Raw genomic sequence first — 26,603 nt, forward strand, 5'->3', positions numbered from 1 at the left:
TGAAAATGGAGGACCCTGATGTAAACAAGACGGAACTTTTTCTGGTCTTCATCCTCTTAGCAGTTGTTTGTATTGAGCTGTACTGTCTTGTACCCATTCTGCAATATGTTAATACAGTTTTCAATCAATCAATCAATCAATCAATCAATCAATCAATCAATCAATCAATGCTGCATCATTAGATTAATCCACCCCCACCGACACACACACACACACACACGCACGCACACACACACACACACACACACACACACACACACACACACACACACACACACACACACACACACACAGAGCTAAACACCAGATCAAAGGCACATGCTGTACCCCTCTACGCCGCACTCACAGACAGATACACACACAAACACACACGCACATGTGTGTGTATAGCTACTGTCTATATGCACAGTCACACACAGACTACACAAATAAGGGGTATTGAGTTCTAAATAGAAAAGCATGTTTCAAATGATAGTGCATTTATTTTTCGTTTTTTTTGTGTTATGTATTGTTGTAATAAACTATTAGAAATATGGTGATTAATACATCTTAGATTTCTTAATATTGAATAAAACTGCGTTGCTATTGGTGGAACTAGCATGAGCTGGGGGTGTTGGGGGGCAGAATGTTGGTCAACAAATTGTCTGATTTGTAAATGTTCGGCTAAGCCGTTTCACGGTTCCTGCTAAGGAGAGCAGCTTTGTCCTGATGTTCTACCAGTCTGTGCAAGGGGCGGTGCGTGGATCATGTGCGTGCTGCGAGCGCATCTCCTGTCATGGGAACCTCGAATTAATTCCATGGTTCTTCCTGCACCGATAGCAAGCCCAGTAATAATTCCATGCACAAACTGACCATGCCATTAGCTAACATGTCGGATTTCGAGGAATTTGAAAAACAGCTGAGCGAGAATCGACAGGGTGAGTCTGTCTGTGTTCCCATTTGGTTTGCAGGCTCATCATGCCATGGTAGCGACATATCACCATTCTGTTATGGAGGATGGATAACTCAACCGTTAGAGCTTCACTGTGCAAATGTAGCCGGCGGCATGTAATGAACTAACCCCTTTTTATTGCTGTGATTATTATTATACATCAACTAATTTAAACCCGAAACGACTCAATCAGAAAATACCGGAGCAAGCAATGTCGGTGACGGTCAGTCCGTCGTGGCTTGCATTCGTGGTTATATATCCACTGTCTGTGACTGGGATTTTCTATAGTACAATGACAGTTAACAGTGTGCTGTGCAAAGCAATGCCGAACTTTTGCTTCATCTCCTCCCGACCCGCACAGAGAGGGAGAAAGAGAGACACAAAAAACGGAGCGACAGCGGCGGGTCCCCCAGTCGAAGCGAGAAGCATCGCAGCCGATCGAAGCGCAGCCGCAGTCGAGAGAAGCGCAGCCGAGAGAAGCGCAGCCGCGACCGAGAGAAGCGCAGCCGCGACAGAAAGAGCCGCGACCTGAGGAGTGCCTCACGGGATCATAAAAAGCACAGGTGAGTCAGCGTACAATGGAGCACCGAAGCAAGTAACCTCAAGTTTCAAGTTTCTTTAATAGTTGTCATACAGAAGTACAGAATACTTTCATACAAAATGCTTCTTACTGTTACGCTCAACCTAACTGATGGAGATTGATTGATTGATTGATTGATTGATTGATTGATTGATTGATTGATTGAATGGGTACAATACAGTACGGCTCAATACACACAATTGTTAACACTTTGGGTGCGTACGCGTATCACTTATCTTTACCCCCTAGCTTTTACCCCAGCTTTATAGTAGTTTCCGCAGTCGTTTCACTATGTTTGCAAAGCTGTACTGTGTGTTCTGTATTATAGCTGTGGAGACATGGTGTGGCTCATTTTGACAAACATTACTTGTAGTCATAGACGCCTGACCAATGGAGCATTCGAAGCATCTGCTCTACCACTATTGAATATGGGGGGGGCAAACGTCTGGTTTTGCTCCCCTACTTTTTGATCATATGAAAAATATGATATATCCACCCCCCCCCCCCAATATATATATCTAACCGTAATTTCAATCAAATTAATAATACGCAATGACACTTAATAGCAAGTTTTTAAGTTTCCAAAGATTGTGTGACCCCCCACATTAATGGTTTGATCCAGTGCCTCCCACGGTCCCTCCCCCAGAGCATGAGCGCATTCGACGGTACCACAACGTGTTGGAATGGGGGATGGGCTGGTGCGAAAACAGCTGTTCGAATGTCCCTCGTCATGAGCGTATTCGGGAGGCGGCTGTTTTGAATGCCGATATTGGATTTAACATTCGCTTTGTGAGGATTATCCTTCTGCGTTTTACACCAAATGGAGCAAGTCATAACGTAAGTCGAACACTGTGACTGTATACTAAATGCGCAAACAGATTGAAACTGAATATTTATCGTATTAGTGATGCGAGCCGAGCCGCCGTGCTTAGCGTTACCTAACCATTAGCTAGTGAATCTTTCATGAATGAATGAATGAAAACTTTATTTAACAGATTGCTTAATGGGTCCAATACAGTACGGCTCAATACATACAATTGTTAAGGGGATGCAGACCAGAGAAAGACGTTTGTCTTGTTTACATCAGGGTCCCCGTGTTGATGTGGTCATGATGTTGTTGTTGTTGGCTTGTTGCTGCTGTGAACGGAGGGGCTTCGGGAGGATGGGGAAAGTTATTATTATTATTATTATTATTATTATTATTATTATTATTATTATTATTATTATTATTATTATTATTATTATTATTATTATTATTATTATTATTATTATTATTATTATTATTATAGTAATTGGCTATCATACTGCAATATAAACTGAGTTTTATAGTGAAAAGAGCAGCTTTATTGGTCAAGATTGAAGGCTCTATATTGCAGGAAATTGGCAATTGCACGTACAGGTGTTCATTAAATGTAAAAAAAATCTGCCCCCTTCATTAAATGTAAAAAAAATCTGCCCCCTCCAAACCACCCCTTGCCAGTCTTGCACACGCAAAAAAGCAAAAAAAAAAAAAATATATATATATCTTGCACCCCCACGTTCAACTATAACTAGGCGGCCATGCTTGTAGTGCAACATGGGAATAATAGTTTGTTTCCACACGCTGTAGTTTGTAGTTTATTACACGCTAAACATCACGCATTTCCAAGATAATCCAGTATTTTTTCATAGATTGCGAGATAAAACGCGTTATGTGCAATAAGCCCAAACCGTTCTGGCTGATCCCCTGAAACCCCAAATACTCCCAAATCAAAGGTATTTTAACTCAAAACTGTGATCGTGTTTGACGACCATGTTTTTCGTATGGTGAAACACAGAACTGTGATCATTAGAAAAACATGTTTCAGATTCGGTAAAATAGACATAGAATGTACCTTACCTTAGCCAGAAGGTATTCCAAGAAGAATAATTCCAAGTGATCGCATCGCCATTGCGATTACCCGTGTATATGTCTATACTCGTGTATACGGGAAATAGGCTTCAGGCAAAAAAATCTCGAGGCGATCGCTCTGTCGCTCTGTCTCCGAGGAGGGGCCCTTGCAAAAAAAATAAAAAAAGAGAAAAGGTGTATCCACACCAAGCTATTCCAGTTCAGACACGGACGATACTGCCACCTGGTGATAGTCGATCGGCATTGCAGTTCTAGTGTGTGGGGATGTGCCAAAATTATGCAGATCGCTCCGGGCAAGTCTGTAGAGCGGGGGTCAAAGTAAAAAGATCAAACAATCCAAAAACGTAATATCTAGTTTTGGCACTCAACGCTTGTCGAGCAAAAACGTAATATCTTGTTTTTGGCACAGAAAGTGTTAAGGGGATGCAGACCAGAGAAAGACTTTCGTCTTGTTTACATCCCCCATTTTCAATTCATAATGACATTAATGATATACGCAACATACAGATATATATCTTGACATTTCTGACATACATGACATACAGGTATTATACAGTACTGTTACATTTGTGACATACAAGATATGCAAATATACAGTACTGAGAAAATTCTAACAGAAAAATATGTGTCACCGCTCTTATCAGATTTTGCACCGGCTTCAGATGTAATTTATTGTTTTTCTTTCTGTTTAGCTATTCTCCAAGGAGGACAAGGAAGAAAAGCACTTGTAAATACTGGGATGTACCCCCTCCTGGCTTCGAACACATCACAACTATGCAATATAAAGCTATGCAAGGTAAGTCGTTCCTTAACAATATGAGTCAGTCCTGAGTTGGACATTGCCGAGATCTCTAATCTTCAGTTTGTCGGTCTTGCATTTGAACTTGTATCCGGAAACAGTATCCACCATGTTTGTAATTATAATGTATGGCTCATGTAAATGGTAAATGGTGCGTTTATATAGCGCTTTTATCCAAAGCTCTTTACAATTTAGTTCCTCACATTCACACATTCACTCACACATTCACTCACACATTCACACACCGACGGCAAATGCAAACAAGGTGCCAACAAGGTGCCACTTTGACACGCTGCCCGGGAGGAGCGGGAATCTAACCGGAAACCTTCCGATTACCAGACGACTGCTCTACCTCCCGAGCCACTGTCACATGAGGCTATTGCTTCTACTCTTAATCTCTGAATATTCATGCATGAATACTATCTGACAGGATACTTAGTTGACAGAGTAATGTCATCTGCAAATGAGTCCTCCCCATTTTCTCCTCATAAAACTAAACAACCGAACGCTCAGTAATGGCTGTGGATGGTCGAGGCTCTTAACACATTGAGTGCCACGCCCCTTCCGGGAAGTGACCCCTTCCTTGACGTCCATTAAACCCATGTAAACGTAGTTGTAGTTTGTAGAGCTAAACCTATATTTTATAGTATAGCTATAGGTCTAATAACGCAGTCGAGTCTCAGTGATTTGCTTCTGGTCAACGTGCAAAAAACAGATACTTTTTTCATCATTACATTTCCGTTTTATACCATTTTGAATATCATATATATATACTGTATATATATATAGGGAAAAGACGCGAAAACTGCGTTTTTGTGTAATTCAATAAACACGTTGTAATTTTTTGCCTGATTATCGGATCTTCCTGAAATCAACGCTAGATCATAATTATTATCCTTCCTCGTGCACGCATGCAATGTTGTTTAGACCGGTGCGCCCCCCCCCCCCCCCCCTCCTGCAACCCAACGGCAAACAGCCACAGACACAGAGACAGCGTCGATCGGGGTAGAAATAAATATCAGATCAACGCAAGCTTTCATATCGCTGCTGTCGGGACAAAACCTCATAACTCCAAAAACCCAACTTTTCAGCAGATGAAAAAAACTAACACAGATTTGAGGGTGAATAGAGTTAGGAGGTTTAGACAGATGATCGGTTGAATGCTTTCCCATTGTTTAAACTTTGTAAAACCCACACACACATGGAGGATGATCTACGGAGTCGATTTATATAATAATAAAAAAAAATAAAAAAAATGGAGTTATGAGATTTTGTCCCGACAGCAGCGATATATAATGTCCTTACCTGGTCTCTGATGTAATGCAAAAAAAAGAATCCAAATATCTGATCGCCATTCCAGTTATCCACAGCGATCCTGTCTCCGACGTTGTTGGGCATTGCACTTCAACGGGCGGGCGGGGTCAGTAGTCAAAACCATCCCTACAAGCGTGTGTTTTGCCGGAGTGTTTAGGACCCAACACGCCCCACGCCGCAGCTCGGTAGAGAAAAGAAACAAACCCGTTTCTAACGGGGTGCAATAATGGCCGAAGGCGTTAGAGGGCAATATAAGACCGCCTGCCAGCTCAGACACATTCAGTACAGCATGCACATGGTGCCCCGCTGAATTATGAATGGCAATAGCGAATAAAAGAAATACAGTGAGAAAAACTTAGATCTACATTTACGGCACTCAACGATCGGGCGACAGAAACGTAGTTCTACGTTTTCGGCAATCAAAATGTTAAAGGAATACACCAACATTTTGGGAAATTAGCGTACCGTCTTCTCCAGAGAGAGACAAGAAGATAGATACCAGTTTCCTCTCTGTGCATTCAGTAGAAAGCTATCTGGCTGCACGTTAGCCTAGCTTAGCACAATGAATGGAAGCGGACAGTGCTGGTTAGCCTAGGCATTGTCCAACGAACACCTCTCCCAAAGGCTAACCGGCACTGTCCGCTTCCATTCATTGTGCTAAGCTGTTGGCATGTTCCTTTAAGGCCATGTGAAGTTCCTCACATGCCCCGGCCTCTACTTCGTTTTTCCACAGCGGCTGGACAGATCCCAACCCTGGCTCTCCTGGCAACGTCTGCTACAAGCGGAGTGGCTGTGACACCGACCCAAGTGCCCATAGTTGGCAGTCAGATGACGAGACAAGCCAGACGCCTCTATGTGGGCAATATTCCATTCGGGGTAACTGAGGTAGACGTCTTAATTACATACTCTTCTCGCCTCTTTTTTTTCTAGTGCCAAGTTATCAGTGTTCCAAGCTTGGCTTTTATTTTGTTTTCCTCAGGAGTCCATGGCGGACTTCTTCAATGCCCAGATGCGTCTCGCAGGCCTGTCGCAAGCCCCCAGTAACCCTGTGCTTGCTGTGCAGATTAATCAGGACAAGAACTTTGCATTCTTAGAGGTAAGTTATTATACTTCTGTTATCTCCACGATGACGTCTCTTACGAGCTCTCGTTGTAACTGAAATGCTACGGTTTGATGGCGTCATGTTGCTGCTGTTGTTGTTGTTGTTGTTGAGTGAAAAAAGAGATGATCACGGAAGGCTGTTTTCCCAGCATCCACTCATCTCATCATTAATCTTTAATCTTCTCCTCTCTAGTTTCGATCCGTAGATGAGACTACACAGGCCATGGCCTTCGACGGAATCATCTTCCAAGGTCAATCGCTGAAGATCAGACGACCTCATGACTACAGGCCTTTACCTGGCATTTTAGAGCAACCAGCATTCCACGTCCCAGGTTTGTTCCTCCTGGCTACGGACGCGCACAAGTTCACTTTTCTGTGGTCGGTTAGTTGGTGGGCGGTCCGAACAAATAATCAAATGTTCGGTGCAACACGCCCACATTGACAAAGGTCAGATTAGATGACTGCTGCATCTGGCATGTGTGCTTAACTGGTAAATGGACGGCATTAATTTAGCACTTTTATCCAAGGTGCTTTACAACTTATGCCTCACATTCACCCATTCACTCACACATTCACACACCGACGGCAGAGGCAACCATGCAAGGTGCCAACCTGCTCATCAGGAGAAATTAGGGGTTAAGTGTCTTGTTCAAGGACACTTTGACATGCTGCCTGGGGGAGCCGGAATCAAACCGGGAACCTTCTGACGACCAGGCGACCGCTCCACCTACTGAGCCACTGTCGCCCTGTTGCTTAGAAGCTCATCATGCTAGGCACATTTTATTAGCCAGGTCCTTTGTCCTCACTTGTTGCATAAACAGGTGATATATAAATATATTTTCTTTTGTATGAGTCAGCATTGTGGACATGGTGTCACGGTAGGTCCACATGTTCCACTAGACAAGAGTTTCATAACATTTTCTTTATTTGCCACTGGGCTACGTTGCAGCCAGCTACTGGGCCAGGAAATAATAACAACAGTGCATGAAGGCCAGAGGGCATGCAGGAAGAGAGCTCCCAAGCTCCAACACTCCCTCCTAGTGGTTGAAAATGAAATTCTCAATAACCTGCATATTAAAAAACAACAACAACCAACGGTTGACGTTGGTCCCGGCAAATTATAAATTTTTGGTCAGATAATTATATGTCTAACTTTTATTCATCCAGGGTCGGTTCAGGGCTTCTTCAGCAAAGCCCTGCTACACACTCACACAGTTACACACACACACACTCACAGTTACACACACACTTACAACTGAGAGCTGCCCAGGACAACCACAGTCTTAAACTGTTGGTCACTTGGCAGCTCCACTGGAGCAGTTGGGAGTTAAGTGTCTTACTCAAGAGCACCTTGCTAGTAACTTGACACGGCAGACCCACGGTGTGACAGTAGCTCTGGAGGTAGAGCGTTCGCCTGGTAATCAGAAGGTTCCCGGTTTGAGTCCCATTCCTCCTGGCAGCGCGTTGCAGTGTCCTTGACCCCTAACACTTAACCTTTACCCCCCTCTCCCCCAACTGCTCCCAATGAGAAGGTTGGCACCTTGCATAGTTGCCTCCACCGTCGGTGTGAGTGAATGTGAGGCATATGTTGTGAAAGCACTTTGGATAAAAGTGCTATATGAATGTGCTATATAAATGCGCTACTGTATATAAATGTGCTACTGTATATAAATGCAGTCCATTTACCCATGGAACGCTCACTCTCCATTGGCTCTGAAAGCAGCACATTGAGAAATAAACAAATAGTTTGCCGGGAAAAATGGTTGTCAATTTGACTCACCATGGTGATGTGTTGGTGTCTTGTCTCTCATGCCGCTATGAATTCCTGGTGAACAGATCTCCCAGCATAGCTTGCGCATGCCAGCTATACTGAACTATTCATTATTATATCATATAAAAGCCCCTGTCTGATGGCCCACCGACAGGCCGTTGCTTTGGTAACACACAGGTAAATGAAGAAATTGTGTTTTTTTGCGTGCTTTAATGTAATCATAGCGCCAGGAATGAATTGCGGCATGAGAGAGGAGACACCAACACGTTCACCATGGTGAGTCAAATTGACTTCATTGATGACCATTTCCGCAGGCAAGCCATTTGCTTACTTTTCAATGTGCCGCTTTCAGACCCAGTGGAGAGCTAGCTTGTGTACGTTGCGTGGGTCTGACTTGTGTCGGGCTACTTGATATTAGTTGCTTGGGGGGCCCACCCACGTAAAAGTGGAATGTGAGCATAAATGGACAGATGCTAGATGTTCTATTGTTCAATGATGGATACACACTCTCTGATGCGTGAATTCGACCCATTTACGCTCTGCTGTGCTTTGCCCTCTGCAGTTTGGCACAACACTCTTCAGTTAAACTAAATATGCTATAATCGGGTGAGACATCCAACACTATTTCCAAAGTGTCATCAGTACAGGATATAGTCAAAGGCTAGGGATACTGTACAAGACTATGCCCATTAGTTCTTTCTTACAGTAGGTTCCGCATGCATGTCAAAACCGTATCCTTTTTGTGAGGTTTTCAACTCGTATCCCGTCGCAGTCCATTAATTGAAATAATTATGAGAGAAGCTTGTAATAGTGCCTCATTTTCTAATCGTTAAGGGTGCACAGGTGGCAGACACGCCAGTGAGACTTTTGAAATCAGTTCCCCAGGCACTTGGCTGCAGGCGTACACGGCAGGCACTGGCCGGATAGCTTACGTTCTTTTGAAAATAGATTCCCAAGTTTGGGGGTGCTTATCCTAACGCCACAATGAGACGAGGTGTTGCGATGTGTACCGCGCCCCCTCCTAAAGTGGATTGGTCTGAAATGAACAGGCTGTCAGAATTCAAATAGAGGCAGTTGATTATTAGCCTACTATTAGGATACCCTTCAAATGAACTAAAGAGAGCAAACTATTCTCAAGTAGGGGCATGGCTATTTTTACACCAGCAGTGCCGCAAAGCACTGGCGAGGGGGTTCAGTCTGTCTGCACCAGCCATAACTTCTATAGTCCTGGTCTGATTTGGGTGCAACTTTGCACAACGGCAATTCTCCAAGGTGTCAACCTGCTCATCAGGAGCAATTAGGGGTTAAGTGTCTTGCTCAAGGACACTTCGACACGCTGGCCAGGAGGAGCGGGAATCGAACCGGGAACCTCTGGATTACCAGACGACTGCTCTACCTCCCGAGCCACTGTCGAAATAGAATTGGATGTGGTGAATTATCAAGTGCACCGTTATTGTTTATAAACGGAGACCTTCCAGTGGTTCCGTGAGTGAGTGGGCGAGCAGTGCACACAGCTGTCACACAGCGGAGCCAAAGTTGAGGTAAATTCTAGTGACGTGTCTTGCTCCATGGGAGTAATGAAATATAGCCCCTCAAGTGTTCATAGTAGGTGTATATAGCTGACGTTACCCAGACGGGTAGGCTTTGCCAGCTCGCATGGGTGTGGGCATCTCCCTAAGTGCCCGTCTGGTTAATATTTCAGTAGGTTCAGTAGCTGCGCTGATATCACTTTTCAGCCGACATGTTTTGGCACTCGAGGTTCCAAAAAGGCAGCCCTTTCTGTCTGCCTCTGCACGCATACGTACATGCGTGTGCACAGACCGATGCACGGACACTGTCCTCCACTGTTGTCATTTCTCCCATTTATTCACAATTATTTATTCTCAGAGCTTCTTATTAGTTAAGTAAGTGCGTCACTGCTCATCGATATAATGCGAGGATCGGTGAACATTTACCGTTTGATTGGTTCGATTTAATTTAAATCGCCTGTTTCAATTACAGAACCACCTTCAAGGGCACAATTTGGAATAGCCGCGACTGCGTACATGCATGCATGCATTCACATACACACACACACACACACACGCACATGCACACGCACACACACACACACACGCACACGCACACACACACACACACACACACACACACACACACACACACACACACACACACACACACACACAGAAACTGTGGCTGCTGGAGGGTGGGGACACAAGGAACCAGGCAGCAGAGCAGGCTATAGAGCTGCTGGTCACAGCTGAAAGTATTCAGCATAGAAATAAGCATAATCCCCCCCCCCCCCCCCCAGGAGCTTTGGTGGTAATTCAAACGCGCTGTCCATGACCATATGATAATCTTGTATTTTATTATTATTTTAATTTGTATTTTCTTTATCTTTTGGTCTCTTGTAGGTGTCGTCTCCACAGTAGTTCCCGATTCACCTCATAAATTGTTCGTTGGAGGCCTGCCTAACTACCTTACTGATGACCAGGTATCTGACTCAAACATACACGTCACGCTGACAGATAAAACAGCTGCAGATAATTCCTATTTTCAATTTGGCGGGATGAACAAGTCTTAATCACGGAAAGTATAAAAAAAAAAAAAACGACATGTTAACCATCTGTAGTGTGGCAGTGAAAGGGTTAACCTTCTATAGTGTGGTAGTGAAAGTGTTAACCCTTTGTAGTGTGGTAGTAAAAGGTTTAACCGTCTGTAGTGGGGTAGTGAAAGGGTTAACCTTCTATAGTGGGGTAGTGAAAGTGTTAACCCTTTGTAGTGTGGTAGTGAAAGGGTTAACCGTCTGTACTGGGGTAGTGAAAGGGTTAACCTTCTATAGTGGGGTAGTGAAAGGGTTAACCTATAGTGGGGTAATGAAAGGGTTAACCTTATATAGTGTGGTAGTGAAAGGGTTAAAAAGATGTTCACGACTACACTATAAAATTGCCTCTGTTGTTATCCGCTCAGTGAGGCTGTACTGAGACAAAGTGAACCTACAGGCATGTCTAGTCATCATAGAAACACAAGGGCAGAGATGCTGATAAAAAGCCACTGGTCATTTTCCGTACAGTTATGAAACGTTTTCTCATGAAGCGCTTTCTATAGAGCTGCTATGACACCTGCATTTCCCCAAGGGGATTAATAAAGAACACTAGACCTGATGAAGAAGAAACCATTTGAATAGTCTAGTATGTGATGATTTTAAAATGTGATTTTAAAACGTTGCAATAGATTAGATTAGATTCAAATTAATATTGTCATTATACAGCACCAGTACAGTACAACGAAAAGAAGTTTGGCATCCAACCAGAGTGCAAATGTAGCAGTAAAGTGCAACCGCAATATACAATGAATGTACACGTGATTAAACTGTGTACAAAATATACAAATGAGTACTACTGTAGTGCGAGCATACATGATTTAGAACACTTGTATGAGCCTGCATCAGACCTACTGTACAGTATGTTTGAAATCACAATCACAATTACTGGTAATAATCACCTTGACTTGGCTACCGAAGTACATTTCTTATCACACACTGCTTATTAATTTTTCACATGAGTCATGCTAATTTAAAAACAACTGTATGCAAGATCCACTTCATAATAGGCCCACAGTATGAACTAACTTACAGCTGTGTCTGCATGGTATGCAGGCCTGGACATTGTTATCATTCAAGTTGTTGATAATCTGGCCTAGAATATTACTCCAATCATTTAGGCGTGTGCGCCCTTGGACAAAACAATTGCATAGAATACCGTGATCCATCGTGGCTTTACAACGGGGGAGGTGGTGTAGGTTTGCAGTATTGTTCAGTGAATTGGATTCTTAACGTTCCATTCTTCCTCATTTAATTGAATCAGTTATACAGAGTGAATGTACCCTGGTGTTTATATTATTTACTGATTTTATTTTATTTAATTTTTTTTTGTTTTGTTTATACTTGCAGTCACTGCTACTGCTTTGATACTCACAGCTCTTTCATTTTTGTTCCCCCACTTTGTCCCCAGCTAGGGGCCTGTAAGATCGTTAAGTCTTCGCTCATAATTTGTTCAGTAGTACTGCTCTACTGCTGCCATGCCAACATGTAAGACAAGGCAAGTAAGACATTCTGATCCTCACACGGATGCACTCCAGCAGGCTCCCTTACTGGCTACTGTCTTTCTCCCATCATTCTTTTGGAGCGCGTTTGGGACCCAGAAGGGGCGGGGGGGGGGGGGGGGGGGGGGGCTGTTGGGCATGTAATAAAGCATATCTGTTAAAAGGCAGGCTTGGGGGAAGGGGTGCTTCTATTCAGCTTTAAACGTAAAGGTAAGACTGTATTGACACACTATCTTGATATCGGTGTGTTTTTGGACTGTAGTCGGCAAGACACTATAAAAGATCGATAAGTTGCATTGAATGCCTTTTTTTCCGTTACCTTGTGCACCATTTTCAGCACAGTGTTCTCTTGTTTAAATAAACAAGAGTTTTTTTTTTAGTATATCAAAATAAATATCGTTCTATTCTATTAAATTGTATTCCATTCTGTTAAAAATGCATATCTAAATGCAGCACTTTTGTAATTCTAACTTGAGGCTATGTCCTGCAAACTCTCGTAAAGATTGTCATTCTTAGTCGAGGTTGCATACCATGACTAATTATTATTGTTGATACCTCCCAAACTGTGGGAAATAACAAGCTACTTTGTGCACACGCATATATCTCTTAACCATTTTCTAAATTAGCATAGAAGCCAGAGATCTTGATTTCATGATAAACAAAAATACTACCTACATACATTATGTGCAGATGAGCAAATAACGCAGAATTGTACACATTTTGTTTCCATTAGTCATGCCATTTATTACACTTTTCCCAAGCATTCGTCATGATATGATTTTTCTTCCGTCAGTTTCAAATGGAGGTCTGGAATTTATCCTCAAGATCGAGGAAAAGGGGGCGGGGCTTGAGATAGGTCAATTCATTCAGTAGACTGTGTTTAAGAGTGACGTATCGCTAATCTCCTGTCCCCGCTGGTCTTGGTCTCTTGCAGGTAAAGGAGCTCTTGACATCCTTTGGACCGCTCAAAGCTTTCAACCTGGTCAAGGACAGTGCCACGTCACTGTCGAATTCGAAAGGTTACGCCTTTTGTGAATACGTAGACATCAGTTCAACTGATCAGGCAAGAGTGTGAATATTCACTTTTTCTGCATGAAAACTCATTATTAATTCATTTATTTATTTTTAGGGCTGCCCTGTCTTAGTCGATTAATTGGTCTGTTCGGTCTCATTCAACCAAGACTTTGTGAGTCGATTAGTATTAGTCCATTTTCTTTTAACATGCCGGGTAAATTATTTATTGGGAAAAAAAACAAGCATATCTCTGCTAAGCACTAGATTAAATAGGCGTTCCTTCTGCATGACTGCCTATTGGAAACACAGTTTTAAAGGTTTGTCGATTAAATCAACTCATGAGTTAGTAGACTATAACTATTAATCGACTATTATTAGTAGTAGTAGTATTAGGAGTAGAATTGTTGTTGTTATTGTTGTTGTTGCTGTTAATTAGAAGGCTCTCTTGTTTTGTCAGGCAGTAGCAGGGCTGAATGGAATGCAACTGGGTGACAAAAAGCTCATCGTTCAAAGGGCTAGTGTGGGCGCCAAGAACGCCAATCCCGTGAGTCGGATTCCTTTTCTTCAGACTACTATGAACTCAAGACCGTAGCACTCAAGTTCAACACTGTTACTCAGCTGCCACAGTTGTACCGCCCTTTCTCAGTCCTTGCCCCACAATGGTGGAACGAACTGTCCAATCCCGTCCAATCTATCGCCGTCGACTAAAGACGCACTTCTTCAACCATTATCTGAAATGGAGAAAAAAAAGGAAATAAAATCTAACCCTAACTAAGCTTACTGTCATGCACTTGTCCTAATATACTAACCTACACTGTAGCACTCACTTTGATGAACATTGTTACTCAGCTGATAGAGTTGTGCCCTTCCTGGTGACTTGTCGTACATAACTTGTAAGTCGCTTTGGATAAAAGCGTCAGCTCAATGACTAAATGTAAATGTATCTCATATTGAAACGAAAACTGTACTAACTCGTTCCGCTCCCTCCACCGCCCCAGACCTCCATCACGGAGGCCCCGGTGACGCTGCAGGTGCCCGGCCTCCTGCAGAGGCTCCACCAGACCTCGGCCGTGCCCACGGAGGTGCTGTGTCTTCTCAACATGGTGATGCCCGAGGAGCTGCTGGACGACGAGGACTACGAGGAGATCCTGGAGGACATTCGAGAGGAGTGCCGCAAGTACGGCAGCGTGCGCTCCGTCGAGATCCCGCGGCCCGTGGGCGGCGTGGAGGTGCCCGGCTGTGGCAAGGTCGGTCACCGTCACCTGAAGCTCCGCTTTGGAGATTATTGTTTATTTATATGTTTTACATTTTACATTTAGATGTAGTCATTTAGCTGACTCTTTTATCCAAAGAGACGAGTTCTGTATAACAGAACTGGGGGGCGACAGTGGCTCAGGAGGTAGAGCAGTCGTCTGATATAATCCGGAGGTTCCCGGTTCAATTCCCTACTCCTCCCGGGGCAGCGTGTCGAAGTGTCCTTGAGCAAGACATTTAACCCCTAATTGCTCCCGATGTGCAGGTTGGACTTGGCACCTTGCATGGTTGCCTCTGCCATCGTTGTGTGAATGTGTGAGTGAATGGGCAAAATGTGAGGAACAAATTGTAAAGCGCTTTGGATAAAAGCGCTATATAAATGCAGTCATTTACCATTTAACAAGTCAGCAGGAAGGGTACAACTCTGGCAGCTAAAGGCCCTCCCATAGTCGAGCAGACTGTACACAGAGCAGACTCCGCGGAGGTCCGCGCGGACTCTTTGAGCTTTTGATCTCAGCGGACGTCCGCACGTCAGAAAATAGGAGCTTCGCACTTTGCACTCTGCTGTGGGTCTGCTTTGACTCCCTTTGAGTCCGCGCGGACCTCCGCGGAGTTGCTCTGTGTACAGTCTGCTCGACTATGGGAGGGCCTTAAGTAACAGTGTTGAACTTGAGTCCTACAGTCTTGAGATCATAGTAGAATAGACAGATCAGTATAGTAGGTAGTAATAGGCAAGGTAGATTCATTAGTAGCAGAGTGCATACTGTTGTGAAGGATCAGATTAAACCGAATATATATATTTATTTATGGATATATATTTAATAGTATTTGTATATCGTTTGATATCCCCTGTATATTCCTTGTATATATACACTGAATATCCCTTTAGTCTACTAACAGCCCATAATAGTTTCATTCTACCATTGGACGAGAACCTGGCGCCAGCAGCCAAGCCCCTTGGTTCAAGTTCAATCGTGCCGACGAACATGTCGTTACAAGCCCGGTTCCGCGTAGGAATACGTCTGGCGAAATACGAATGGTACTATTTGTTCACAGCGCATATATATATGGCGCAAGTAAAGTAGAACTTTCTTTTAGTCCATTAGTCCTTTACCCTCCAACCTAGTAACAGACGTGAAGCCTCACCCACGACGCACGTGTGGTGCAGTATGGCCTACTTGGCCTCAGAATAGGCATTGAGACATCGTGTGGATTAATAGTTGAATTGTCATAGTTTGGCACTATACCGTCGAGTGGGACGTATTTCTATTAAGTTAATAATAGTCTATTATGTATGGTGCATCGTTCGGTTAGAGTTATAAAGTGAGCAGTACCCCCATCGTTCCTGACGTCATCTGGAGTCTTAACCAGGCTGGGCAGACCACGTGTGGTGCTTGCATCCGAGGAGCTCCGGGCCAGGACGAGTGGACCTGTACATTGGATTACTTCACCCGGACGACATCGAGCCATACACGGCTTGGATTATCTACGTGCATTGGGTGCTTTGATTATGCCATGGATAACGGCCAACACTGCTGAGTGTTGGAACTACCCCCCGAGAGGAGTCCAGGTGAGACGGCGCTCTACCCCGAGTGAGGTCGCCTCACGTCTCTTCGTTGTGGACCGGCAGCTACCGTCCACCAGAGGGCCCAGCTGTATTCATCTGCGGACCGAGGTTCTGTGGGCACCGTGTTCAGCACTCTGAATTCTCCCAAGAAATCGTCGGCCAGATGGGATACCGCCAGCGGCTCTCCTAACCCCCCCCCCCCTACTGACTTACAACCAGCGGGACCCCCCCTTTAGTGTATCCAGCTATAATCATTTAAGTACCATCGCTATAGTTCCCTAAAGAACCAGGTTGTATACTTGCTCCCTGCGTAACCAGAGATTGGACATTCAATGTTGATTTACCTACGAATACTCATTTGCCTTACAAGTGCATTTCAAATCATAAATGTCATTAAGTGAACGTTGTATATACCCTTTGCTATATAAAATATTCGATTTATACATTTGTGTGGACTTCGTTTCATCAGGTGGGAAAGTGTTCATCATATCTATATCATGTACTGGATGGCCAGAAGTTAAAGTACAAGCGGTAGTGGTTTAATGATACCATACTTATCAATACAGTCAGGGAATTGTACCCCTCAGTTACAATTGGTCCTTCGAGCCGGAGGGTAACTAGTGTAATATTAATATAGTGTTATTAATATTGAAATGGCCTATGATGAACACTCCACGAAACGGTCCTCCTAACGTAGAACGCCCGCAGCGCAGACGACAGCCACCTCAGTACTTAGAGGATTACGATGTCAGTCAACTACCTAGCCTTCTACAAACGGTAAACGCGGTAAAAGTAGAAAGTAAAATTATGTCTGACCTTAACGAACAGGTTACCCCGACCACAGAGGCCCTAGTGGGTTCTAATGTAACTGACCAAGCTCACGGTGGGGACCAGGAGGGAGCCGACATGCCTTTACCCCCCGCCAATACCGAAGAAGTAGTCCCCGACCACCCCCGGGAGGAAGACAACCCTACAGAGAGAGAACTCTGCACGGAAGAAGAGGAGGAGAGCGCCGAGGAAATAGAGCTCCAGGACTCCCCAACGAGTACAGCCAGGAGCGGCTCACCCAGGAGCGGCTCACCTCTACAACCGTCTTCCCCCAGCGAAGCGGAGAGGATGCTATCACAGGCGTTCCTCGTCAGCCTGACAGCCGCTACTGAACGCGATCGACTTCAGGGTGAACGCGATCGACTACAAGCACAGATGCTTATCGAGCGCGAACAACTCCAAGCGCAGCAACGGAGCGAAGAAGAGCGCATACGCCTGGAGATGAGACGCCTTCAGACGGAAGAGAATATGGCAAGAGACCGGGCCGACGCCCAGCGCGCCGCTGCCGGTTCCCAAAGAGAAGCAGATCTCACCAAGCGCGAAGCCGAGCGCGACAAGTTACAAGCGCAACTAATGGAGCAGCTGATCCTCAAGGCAACACCCTCTCCCTCCGCCAGGGGTTCAAGGAACTCGTCGAGACAACAGTCAAGGGCAGCGTCTCCTAACCGAGCAAGCGACCCTGAACTTGACCAACAGACCAAGCCTATACCCCCCGCAGACCCCCTTCCCAGACCGGTCCAAGCGAGACCCAGCTACAAGGAAGGAGCGGCATACACTGCGGAGAAGCTAAATAAACGACTACAGGATCTAGAGGACCTGATAGAAGAAGAAGAGGGAGAGGAGGAGAACCAAGCCCGACGACAGCACAGTACTCCACCGGACCAGGAGGTCCAGTACAGCCCAGGCTATACCCCCGCGGCGCTGCGCTACAGACCCCCGACTCTATTCACGGGTGAGCATGACGCACGACCAGCCCCGAGGAATAGCACCTGGACCAGCGGGCCATGGTACCCTGCCGGTACCAGCCCACAGAGAGGCGCAAGAGGAGACTCGCCTAGGAGGTCTCTCCCCCAACGCTCGCCGATGTATCAGCCATCCACGGCGTCATACATTGCCACGCCGACGTTTCCAGACTTCACCTATGAGAATCGAGCACAGTACACGGAGCTCCGGATGTGCTTAGAGACAATGATGGTGGATGTCGCTGATGAACGCCACAAGTATGCAATATTACTGAAGCACCTGAAAGTACCGCGAGCGCACAATATAGCGCTAGCCTATGCCACCTCTACGACCCCATACACCGCGGCTCTAGCAGCGCTGGACCAGAGATATGGACGTATATGGGATTACGTAATCCAAGAGATAAGGCATATTGATCGCCTACCCCCAGCAACAGACAATCGCTCATTAGACGACCTGTCTATAAAAGTGCAGTCCCTGGTAGGGATGCTGGGAGCACAACGGGAAAAGGGCATGCACGAGCTATACGCCAACTCTAACGTCGAGAGGATTTTAGAGAAGCTGCCACCCGCCAGACAAGAGCGTTTTAGGCGGCAGAGAGACCACCGTGATCCTAACGGTCCCAAACCATCCCTCCTCGATCTAGCCGACTTCCTGGCGAGAGAAGTCAGCAGCTTACGACTGGATACGTTCGTGCGGAGCACGCCAAGCTCCAGAGAGGGACCCAGGAGAATAAACGATGGAAGAAGATCGGTGACTGTCATGCACCAATCAGAGTCAGTACCGAGCAGTAAGAGCCACAGTACCCCCTCGAGAAAAGAGAAGTGGAAGATGGTGTGCCCCTACTGCGAGAAGGAACACTGGCTGTCACAATGTGACCTGTTCACAAAGATGAATGCAGAAGAAGTGAGTCAATGGATAAAGTCCAACAGGCGCTGTTACCGATGTGCGCGCAGTCACATGGCAGCCGAATGCCGCCTAAAGAAAAGGTGCAGTCGGTGTGACGGAGCCCATCTAGATATACTACACGACAGTAACAGAAGAAGGCCTGCACCTGCACCATCGAGCAGCACCAAGGCAAGTGTCATGTACATTGACCCCGCCAGCAGCAGCGGCGCCCAAGTGCTCTTAAAGGTAGTCCGTGTGACATTGAGCTACCAAGATAAAGTCATGGACACTTACGCCGTCCTTGATGACGGGTCAGAGAAGACCCTTCTGCTCGCGTCCGCTGCGGCCCAGCTGGGACTGCGGGGGAGCGAGAACCAAATGACGATTCGGACAATAAGAAGAGATTTAAAGACGATAAAGGGCGAGAATGTCTCCTTCACTATCGCAGCAAGCGGGCAGCCAGAGCGACGGTATAGGATTACAAATGCTTTCACCAGCCAAGAAATAGGACTATCGCAGTACACCTACCCCATCGCCAAGCTGATGGATAAATATGTGCACCTGCGTCAACTACCTATCCCGCTCATAGACGGCGCCACCCCGACCCTGCTGATAGGCTCCGACCATGCAGACCTCATCGTCCCGATAGACCGGGTCCATACAGGACCCCGAGGCTGTCCTGCAGCAGTCGAGACCCGCCTAGGGTGGACACTACAAGGCCCCCTCGCTAAATCTCTCAACCGAACAGCAGCCACTAGCTGCCTCCACTCCAGAGTGACCGAAGAAGACACCACTCTCCTGCAGCATGTCGAGAGGCTATGGACACTAGAGACAATGCCCTTTAAGAACGAAAAGAAAGACATTGGTTCTAAAGAAGACATTTACGCCATCAACCTACTCGAGCAAGGGACAAAGAGAGTCACAGTCGGCGGAGTGATGAGATACGCAACTCCACTCCTGAGGCGAGAGGGAATGCCCACCTTTCACGCAAAGAAAGACGCCACGGAGCGGTATCTATTGAACACAGAGCGGCGCCTAGCCAAAGACCCCGCTCAAGAGAGTGTGTACCGCGCTGAGATTGAGAAGCTAATCACAGCGGGACACGTGACAAAGATTGACATTAAAGAGGCCGATCAGACGACCGAATCATGGTACGTGCCGCACCACAAGGTCCACCACAACGGCAAGGATCGCATTGTGTTTAACTGCAGCTACCAGATCGGATCCCAAAATCTGAATAAAGAGCTCTTGCCCGGCCCCACACTCGGCCCCTCTCTACTAGGCGTGCTACTACGCTTCCGCCAGGACAAGGTGGCTATCAGCGGGGATATCAAAGGGATGTTCCTGCAGGTGAGACTAGTGGAGGAGGACAAGCCCCTGCTGCGGTTCCTATGGAGAGAGAGGATCGGAGATGAGAACCCAGCCATCTACCAGTGGGAAGTCCTCCCCTTCGGAACCACATGCAGCCCGTGCTGTGCTACATTTGCACTACAGAAACACGTCGCAGAGGACCCAGCAGCAGATGAAGAGGTCCGACACAGTGTGAAGAACAGTTTCTACGTGGACAACTGTTTACAAAGCGTTTCGACTCAAGAAGAAGCCGAGGCTCTCCTAATCAAGCTACGCGCCTCCCTGATCAAAGGCGGCTTTGATCTCAGGCAGTGGGCCAGCAGTGACCCGCACGTATTGCGCAGCCTCTCCCCCGCGGACAAGGCTGCCAGCAGCGAGACCTGGATGGCGACCATCCCAGGAGAAGCCCAAGAAATGACACTAGGACTAGTCTGGCGCTTCAAAACAGACTCGCTCCACTATAGACACAAACCCCTGACCACGGAGCAGGGAAGGTCGACGGCGATACCGACCACCAGACGGAGTGTGTACAGAACACTCGCCAGACAATATGACCCGTTGGGATGTATTCTACCTTACACCACCAGGGCAAAGATGATTGTACGAGCACTATGGGACAAGGACCAGGGCTGGGACGACCCAATACCCGCACACCTTGCCTCCACATGGAGAGAGTGGGAGACGGAGCTCCGCTCACTCCCAGGCGTCAATATACGCCGCAGCTACTTCCCACCCACAGTGAGGCCAGAGACATGCAAGATGGATCTACACGTCTTCAGTGACGCCTCCGAAGTAGCCTATGGATCGGTGGCCTACTTGCGTGCCCAAGAGGAGGGAGGAGAGATACACACTGCTTTCATCCTGGCTCGCTCAAGAATAGCCCCACGAAAGCAACAATCTATCCCGCGTCTAGAGCTCTGCGCAGCCCTAGCAGGAGCGCATCTAGCCACGTTAATCCAACGTGAACTCACCATTCCGGTGCACAGAACAATCTTGTGGTCAGATTCCACGACAGTACTCACATGGATCAAGTCTGATTCATGCAGATACAAGGTCTTCGTGGGAGTCAGAGTCACCGAGATTCAAGAGTTAACAGAAGCAGCGAGCTGGCGGTATGTGGACACCAAACACAACCCAGCTGACGTCATCACCCGGGGAATGTCCCTGGATGACCTCACCCGTCGCAACATCTACAGTGACGGACCAGAATTCCTCAAGCTCCCGGAAGAAGAGTGGCCTACGCCCACCCCACGGGAAGCAAGTAAAGAGGAGGCTGAGAACAAGAAACCTATGTTCTGTGGACTGAGCACAGTCGCCTCCACAGACCCCAACATAGATGATTGCATTACCCTACAGAGTGCGCAGCTAAAGACATTCCTGTGGCACCACCCAGAGATTCAGTCCACTGCCGACATTTCAGCAGCTGACTACGAAGAAGCAGAACTTCTTCTACTACAACGAGCCCAGAGAGACTCGTTCCCCGACGAGCTAGACTGTCTACAGGGAGGAAAGCCCGTCCCATCAGACAGCAGACTGCTCCACCTGGCACCCGAGAGCGACGCCCATAATCTCATCAGAGTGGGTGGTCGTCTGCGGAGAGCCCCCGATCTACCGGATGACGTTAAGTACCCGATAGTCTTGAACAGCCGACACAAGGTCACAGAGCTGATCATAAAGAAATACGACGAGGATGTACACCACGCAGGAGCAGAGAGAGTCTTCGCGGAGATCAGACGTCGCTATTGGATACTTCAAGGAAGAGAAGCGGTGCGACGCTTCCAGCGAACCTGTCTAGACTGCCGAAAGTGGCACGCGCAGCCCAGCATACCCCGGATGGCTGACCTACCTCCCTGTCGCCTCCGACTCGGCGATAAGCCATTCCACTCCACAGGCATGGACTGTTTTGGCCCGTTGTATATAAAGAGAGGAAGAGGAACCGAGAAGCGGTGGGGTATTGTATTCAAATGCATGACCACCAGAGCGATACATATCGAACTCCTTTCAACCATGAGCACAGACTCATTCCTTATGGCCTTCCGAAGATTCACATCACGGAAAGGAAAACCGTCTACATTGTTGTCTGATCACGGGACAAACTTCAAAGGCGGAGAAAGAGAGCTGAGAGAGAGCTTCCAAGCTATGGGCCCAGAACTTAAGACCCACCTCGCTCCATCCCAGATTGACTTCCAGTTTAATCCCCCGAACGCACCCCACTTCGGTGGAACCTGGGAACGAGAAGTACGTTCTATAAAGACAGCCCTGTACGCCGTGCTTGGGGCCCAGACTGTGGCGGAAGAAGTCCTAATGACAGTCCTCACGGAGATCGAGGGAGTATTGAACTCCAAGCCCCTCGGCTACGTCTCCAGTGATGTAGCAGATGTCGACCCAGTCACCCCCAACACACTCTTGATGGGGCGGCTAGACCCCGCGCTACCCCAGACAATGTACAGGCCTGAAGAAGCGAACGGCCGAAGAATGTGGAGGTACAGTCAAGTACTAGCTGACAAGTTTTGGAACAGCTTCCTACTCCACTACCTACCGTCTCTACAGACCCGCCAGAAGTGGGTAAAAGAGAGAGACAATTTGACAGAAGGAACAGTCGTCATGATTATCGACCAGTCACTACCCAGAGCTATGTGGCCGGCTGGCCGCGTAAGCAAAGTGATCACCGGTGCCGATGGCAAGGTCCGAGCAGCTGAAGTACTCGTCCAAGGGCGAACTTACACACGACCCGTGGCGAGGCTAATAGAACTGCCCAGACTCCCAGACACTATCGATGACGACCATGACCCCATGACTTTGTGAGTTGACTGACCCTTACAGCGGACCTTGAGTGGTAGACAGTGCGGTTAATCTGTCTCTGCTTAGATAATTAGGTGGGACTAATTAGGGGGCGGCTGTTGTGAAGGATCAGATTAAACCGAATATATATATTTATTTATGGATATATATTTAATAGTATTTGTATATCGTTTGATATCCCCTGTATATTCCTTGTATATATACACTGAATATCCCTTTAGTCTACTAACAGTCCATAATAGTTTCATTCTACCATTGGACGAGAACCTGGCGCCAGCAGCCAAGCCCCTTGGTTCAAGTTCAATCGTGCCGACGAACATGTCGTTACAAGCCCGGTTCCGCGTAGGAATACGTCTGGCGAAATACGAATGGTACTATTTGTTCACAGCGCATATATATATGGCGCAAGTAAAGTAGAACTTTCTTTTAGTCCATTAGTCCTTTACCCTCCAACCTAGTAACAGACGTGAAGCCTCACCCACGACGCACGTGTGGTGCAGTATGGCCTACTTGGCCTCAGAATAGGCATTGAGACATTGTGTGGATTAATAGTTGAATTGTCATAGTTTGGCACTATACCGTCGAGTGGGACGTATTTCTATTAAGTTAATAATAGTCTATTATGTATGGTGCATCGTTCGGTTAGAGTTATAAAGTGAGCAGTACCCCCATCGTTCCTGACGTCATCTGGAGTCTTAACCAGGCTGGGCAGACCACGTGTGGTGCTTGCATCCGAGGAGCTCCGGGCCAGGACGAGTGGACCTGTACATTGGATTACTTCACCCGGACGACATCGAGCCATACACGGCTTGGATTATCTACGTGCTTTGGGTGCTTTGATTATGCCATGGATAACGGCCAACACTGCTGAGTGTTGGAACTACCCCCCGAGAGGAGTCCAGGTGAGACGGCGCTCTACCCCGAGTGAGGTCGCCTCACGTCTCTTCGTTGTGGACCGGCAGCTACCGTCCACCAGAGGGCCCAGCTGTATTCATCTGCGGACCGAGGTTCTGTGGGCACCGTGTTCAGCACTCTGAATTCTCCCAAGAAATCGTCGGCCAGATGGGATACCGCCAGCGGCTCTCCTAACCCCCCCCCCTACTGACTTACAACCAGCGGGACCCCCCCTTTAGTGTATCCAGCTATAATCATTTAAGTACCATCGCTATAGTTCCCTAAAGAACCAGGTTGTATACTTGCTCCCTGCGTAACCAGAGATTGGACATTCAATGTTGATTTACCTACGAATACTCATTTGCCTTACAAGTGCATTTCAAATCATAAATGTCATTAAGTGAACGTTGTATATACCCTTTGCTATATAAAATATTCGATTTATACATTTGTGTGGACTTCGTTTCATCAGGTGGGAAAGTGTTCATCATATCTATATCATGTACTGGATGGCCAGAAGTTAAAGTACAAGCGGTAGTGGTTTAATGATACCATACTTATCAATACAGTCAGGGAATTGTACCCCTCAGTTACACATACACTAGCATACAAGAATGTATCTTGAAGGTTAGTATTTTTTTTTATTATTATTAATTTATTTTCCTTCTTCATTTATTTTTTTCCTTCATTTCAGATATTGATTGAACCACTAGACCACTTTCAATTCTTGCTTTTTCATAGGTGGAAAATTAGATTTAGCTATCGACAAACAAAGGTTGAATTGTAAAATGTTATGTGGGCTCCTTTTAAAAACACAAGTGGAAAATGTATTCAGATGTGCTGCTTAGCTTAAAAAAACGGATGCCAGTTGCCACATTTTAAAGGAAAACGCCAACATTATGGGAAATTCACTTACGTCTTCTCCAGAGTGAGACAAGGTAGATAGCAGTAGTAGTGTTCAGTAGAAAGCTATCCAGCTGCATATCAGCCTAGCTTAGCACAATGAATGGAAGGGTAGGCATTGGCCAACTAACACCTGTCCTCTCCCAGAGTTTAAGCTAGGCTACCGGTACTGTCTGCTTCCATTCATTGTACTAAGCTAAGCTAGCATGCAGCCGGATAGCTTCATACTGAACGCCCAGAGAGGAAATTGGTATCCATCTTCTTGTCTGTCAGTAAGTGAATTTCCCATAATGTCGACACATTCCTTTAAAGTGAAGTTAGTATATCTTGCATCACATTTCTTCTGTGTACATGCAAACTAACTCACTATGTTTTCTTTGTTCCAGATCTTTGTGGAGTATGTTTCCTGCACAGACTGTCAAAACGCCATGCAGGCCCTCACTGGTCGAAAGTTTGCCAACAGAGTCGTGGTCACCAAGTATTATGATCCAGATATGTATCACAGACATGAGTTTTGAGGGCACAGACATCTTGAAAGGAGCGTCGTGAAAACGTGTTGGCTTCCCTTACCTTTCCGTGGTCAAGCTTGACTTCTGCACACCAGAGAAGGTCAATTACTTTCTCTTAGATATTTACTTATTTGAATGTTGTAAACGGTTCCTTATTGACTACAGTAGTATCGATTCAGATCTGGGAAAGACTGGTTTTCCACCTAGTCCACACATCCGAGTATTATTTCTTCCATACTGAATTGTAACTCTCAACATTAGTCCAATACTTCGATTGGATCTTGCTCTAAGTGAAAATGGAAAAAAGTAGCACACATCACAGTAGAGTGACTGTCACATGTATCTTACCTAAACAAAACTACGGTACTGTAATATTGCCTGACATAGCCAGAGTAGCGGTCTTTCAGATCACTGTATGACATGATGACAAAAGCCAAATATTTGGATATAATTTCTGAGCACAAGCATTTGTTTAGCTGCGTTAGATGAGAACTTTTTTTTTCTTCTTTTTTTTGTATCTACATTTGATAAACTGTCATGTGTTTATTGTGTGTCCATGAGAGAAACCTGAGTGTGATTTAATTTGTATTCTTCTAGGATTTCGTTCCTCCAATGATCCTACTGTAGGTTAATGTTATTCCTCAGCCTTACACAAGGATTAACTTAACACAAAAACGTATACTGCTTGTGTAGGCTAGCAAATGTCTACTTATTTTGTGAAAAGAAAAAAATATATATATATACATTTTACTAGAATACATTAAAGTTCCTGCTTTTACAACTGCAATTTAGTAAATAGTTAATACAGACCAATTCAAAAGATAGTTGTATATTAATTCAATCATGCACTCTTGTTGAAAACTACCTACGGTAAATTGTGTCGTGCTTCCTTGTGTTATAGGTTTATGGTGGGTAGGAATTGTCGTAGTTGACAATACAAAAAGCAACAACAACATCAATGTATATATCGGACTGTGTCCATCCTACTGGCAATACGACATTTAGTCCAGAATCTTTGCATTTTCAGAACCATTACTTTTCACATTGTTATGGTGTTAAAGATCCCCTCCACACATGCTCCACGCTTTAAAAAAATTTGTATATTGAATAACAATAAGTTTGGTTTGGTTTTTCCACCAG

At 45.9% G+C, this 26,603-nt stretch overlaps 2 protein-coding genes across 2 annotated transcripts in view; one reads left to right on the forward strand and one right to left on the reverse strand.

Annotated features, from left to right (window-relative positions):
- The window catches only part of LOC311240751 (dehydrogenase/reductase SDR family member 7C-B-like), a 54,171-nt gene that overhangs the window by 16,314 nt on the left and 11,254 nt on the right, over window positions 1-26,603 (reverse strand). The gene's annotated exons all lie outside the window — the stretch shown is intronic.
- Window positions 869-25,472, forward strand: LOC311240749 (splicing factor U2AF 65 kDa subunit-like; the record flags this gene model as incomplete). The annotated part of the gene is given in 14 exon segments (XM_084329323.1): window positions 869-917; window positions 1,293-1,494; window positions 4,095-4,198; window positions 6,249-6,400; window positions 6,495-6,611; window positions 6,810-6,948; window positions 10,802-10,881; window positions 12,401-12,422; window positions 12,425-12,466; window positions 12,469-12,491; window positions 13,426-13,554; window positions 13,963-14,049; window positions 14,504-14,752; window positions 25,341-25,472. Coding segments are annotated over 14 exon segments (1,527 nt in total).

This window comes from Notolepis coatsorum (genome assembly GCF_963971535.1).
Source record: "Notolepis coatsorum genome assembly, chromosome: 14".
NCBI classification, from domain to species: Eukaryota; Metazoa; Chordata; class Actinopteri; order Aulopiformes; family Paralepididae; genus Notolepis; species Notolepis coatsorum.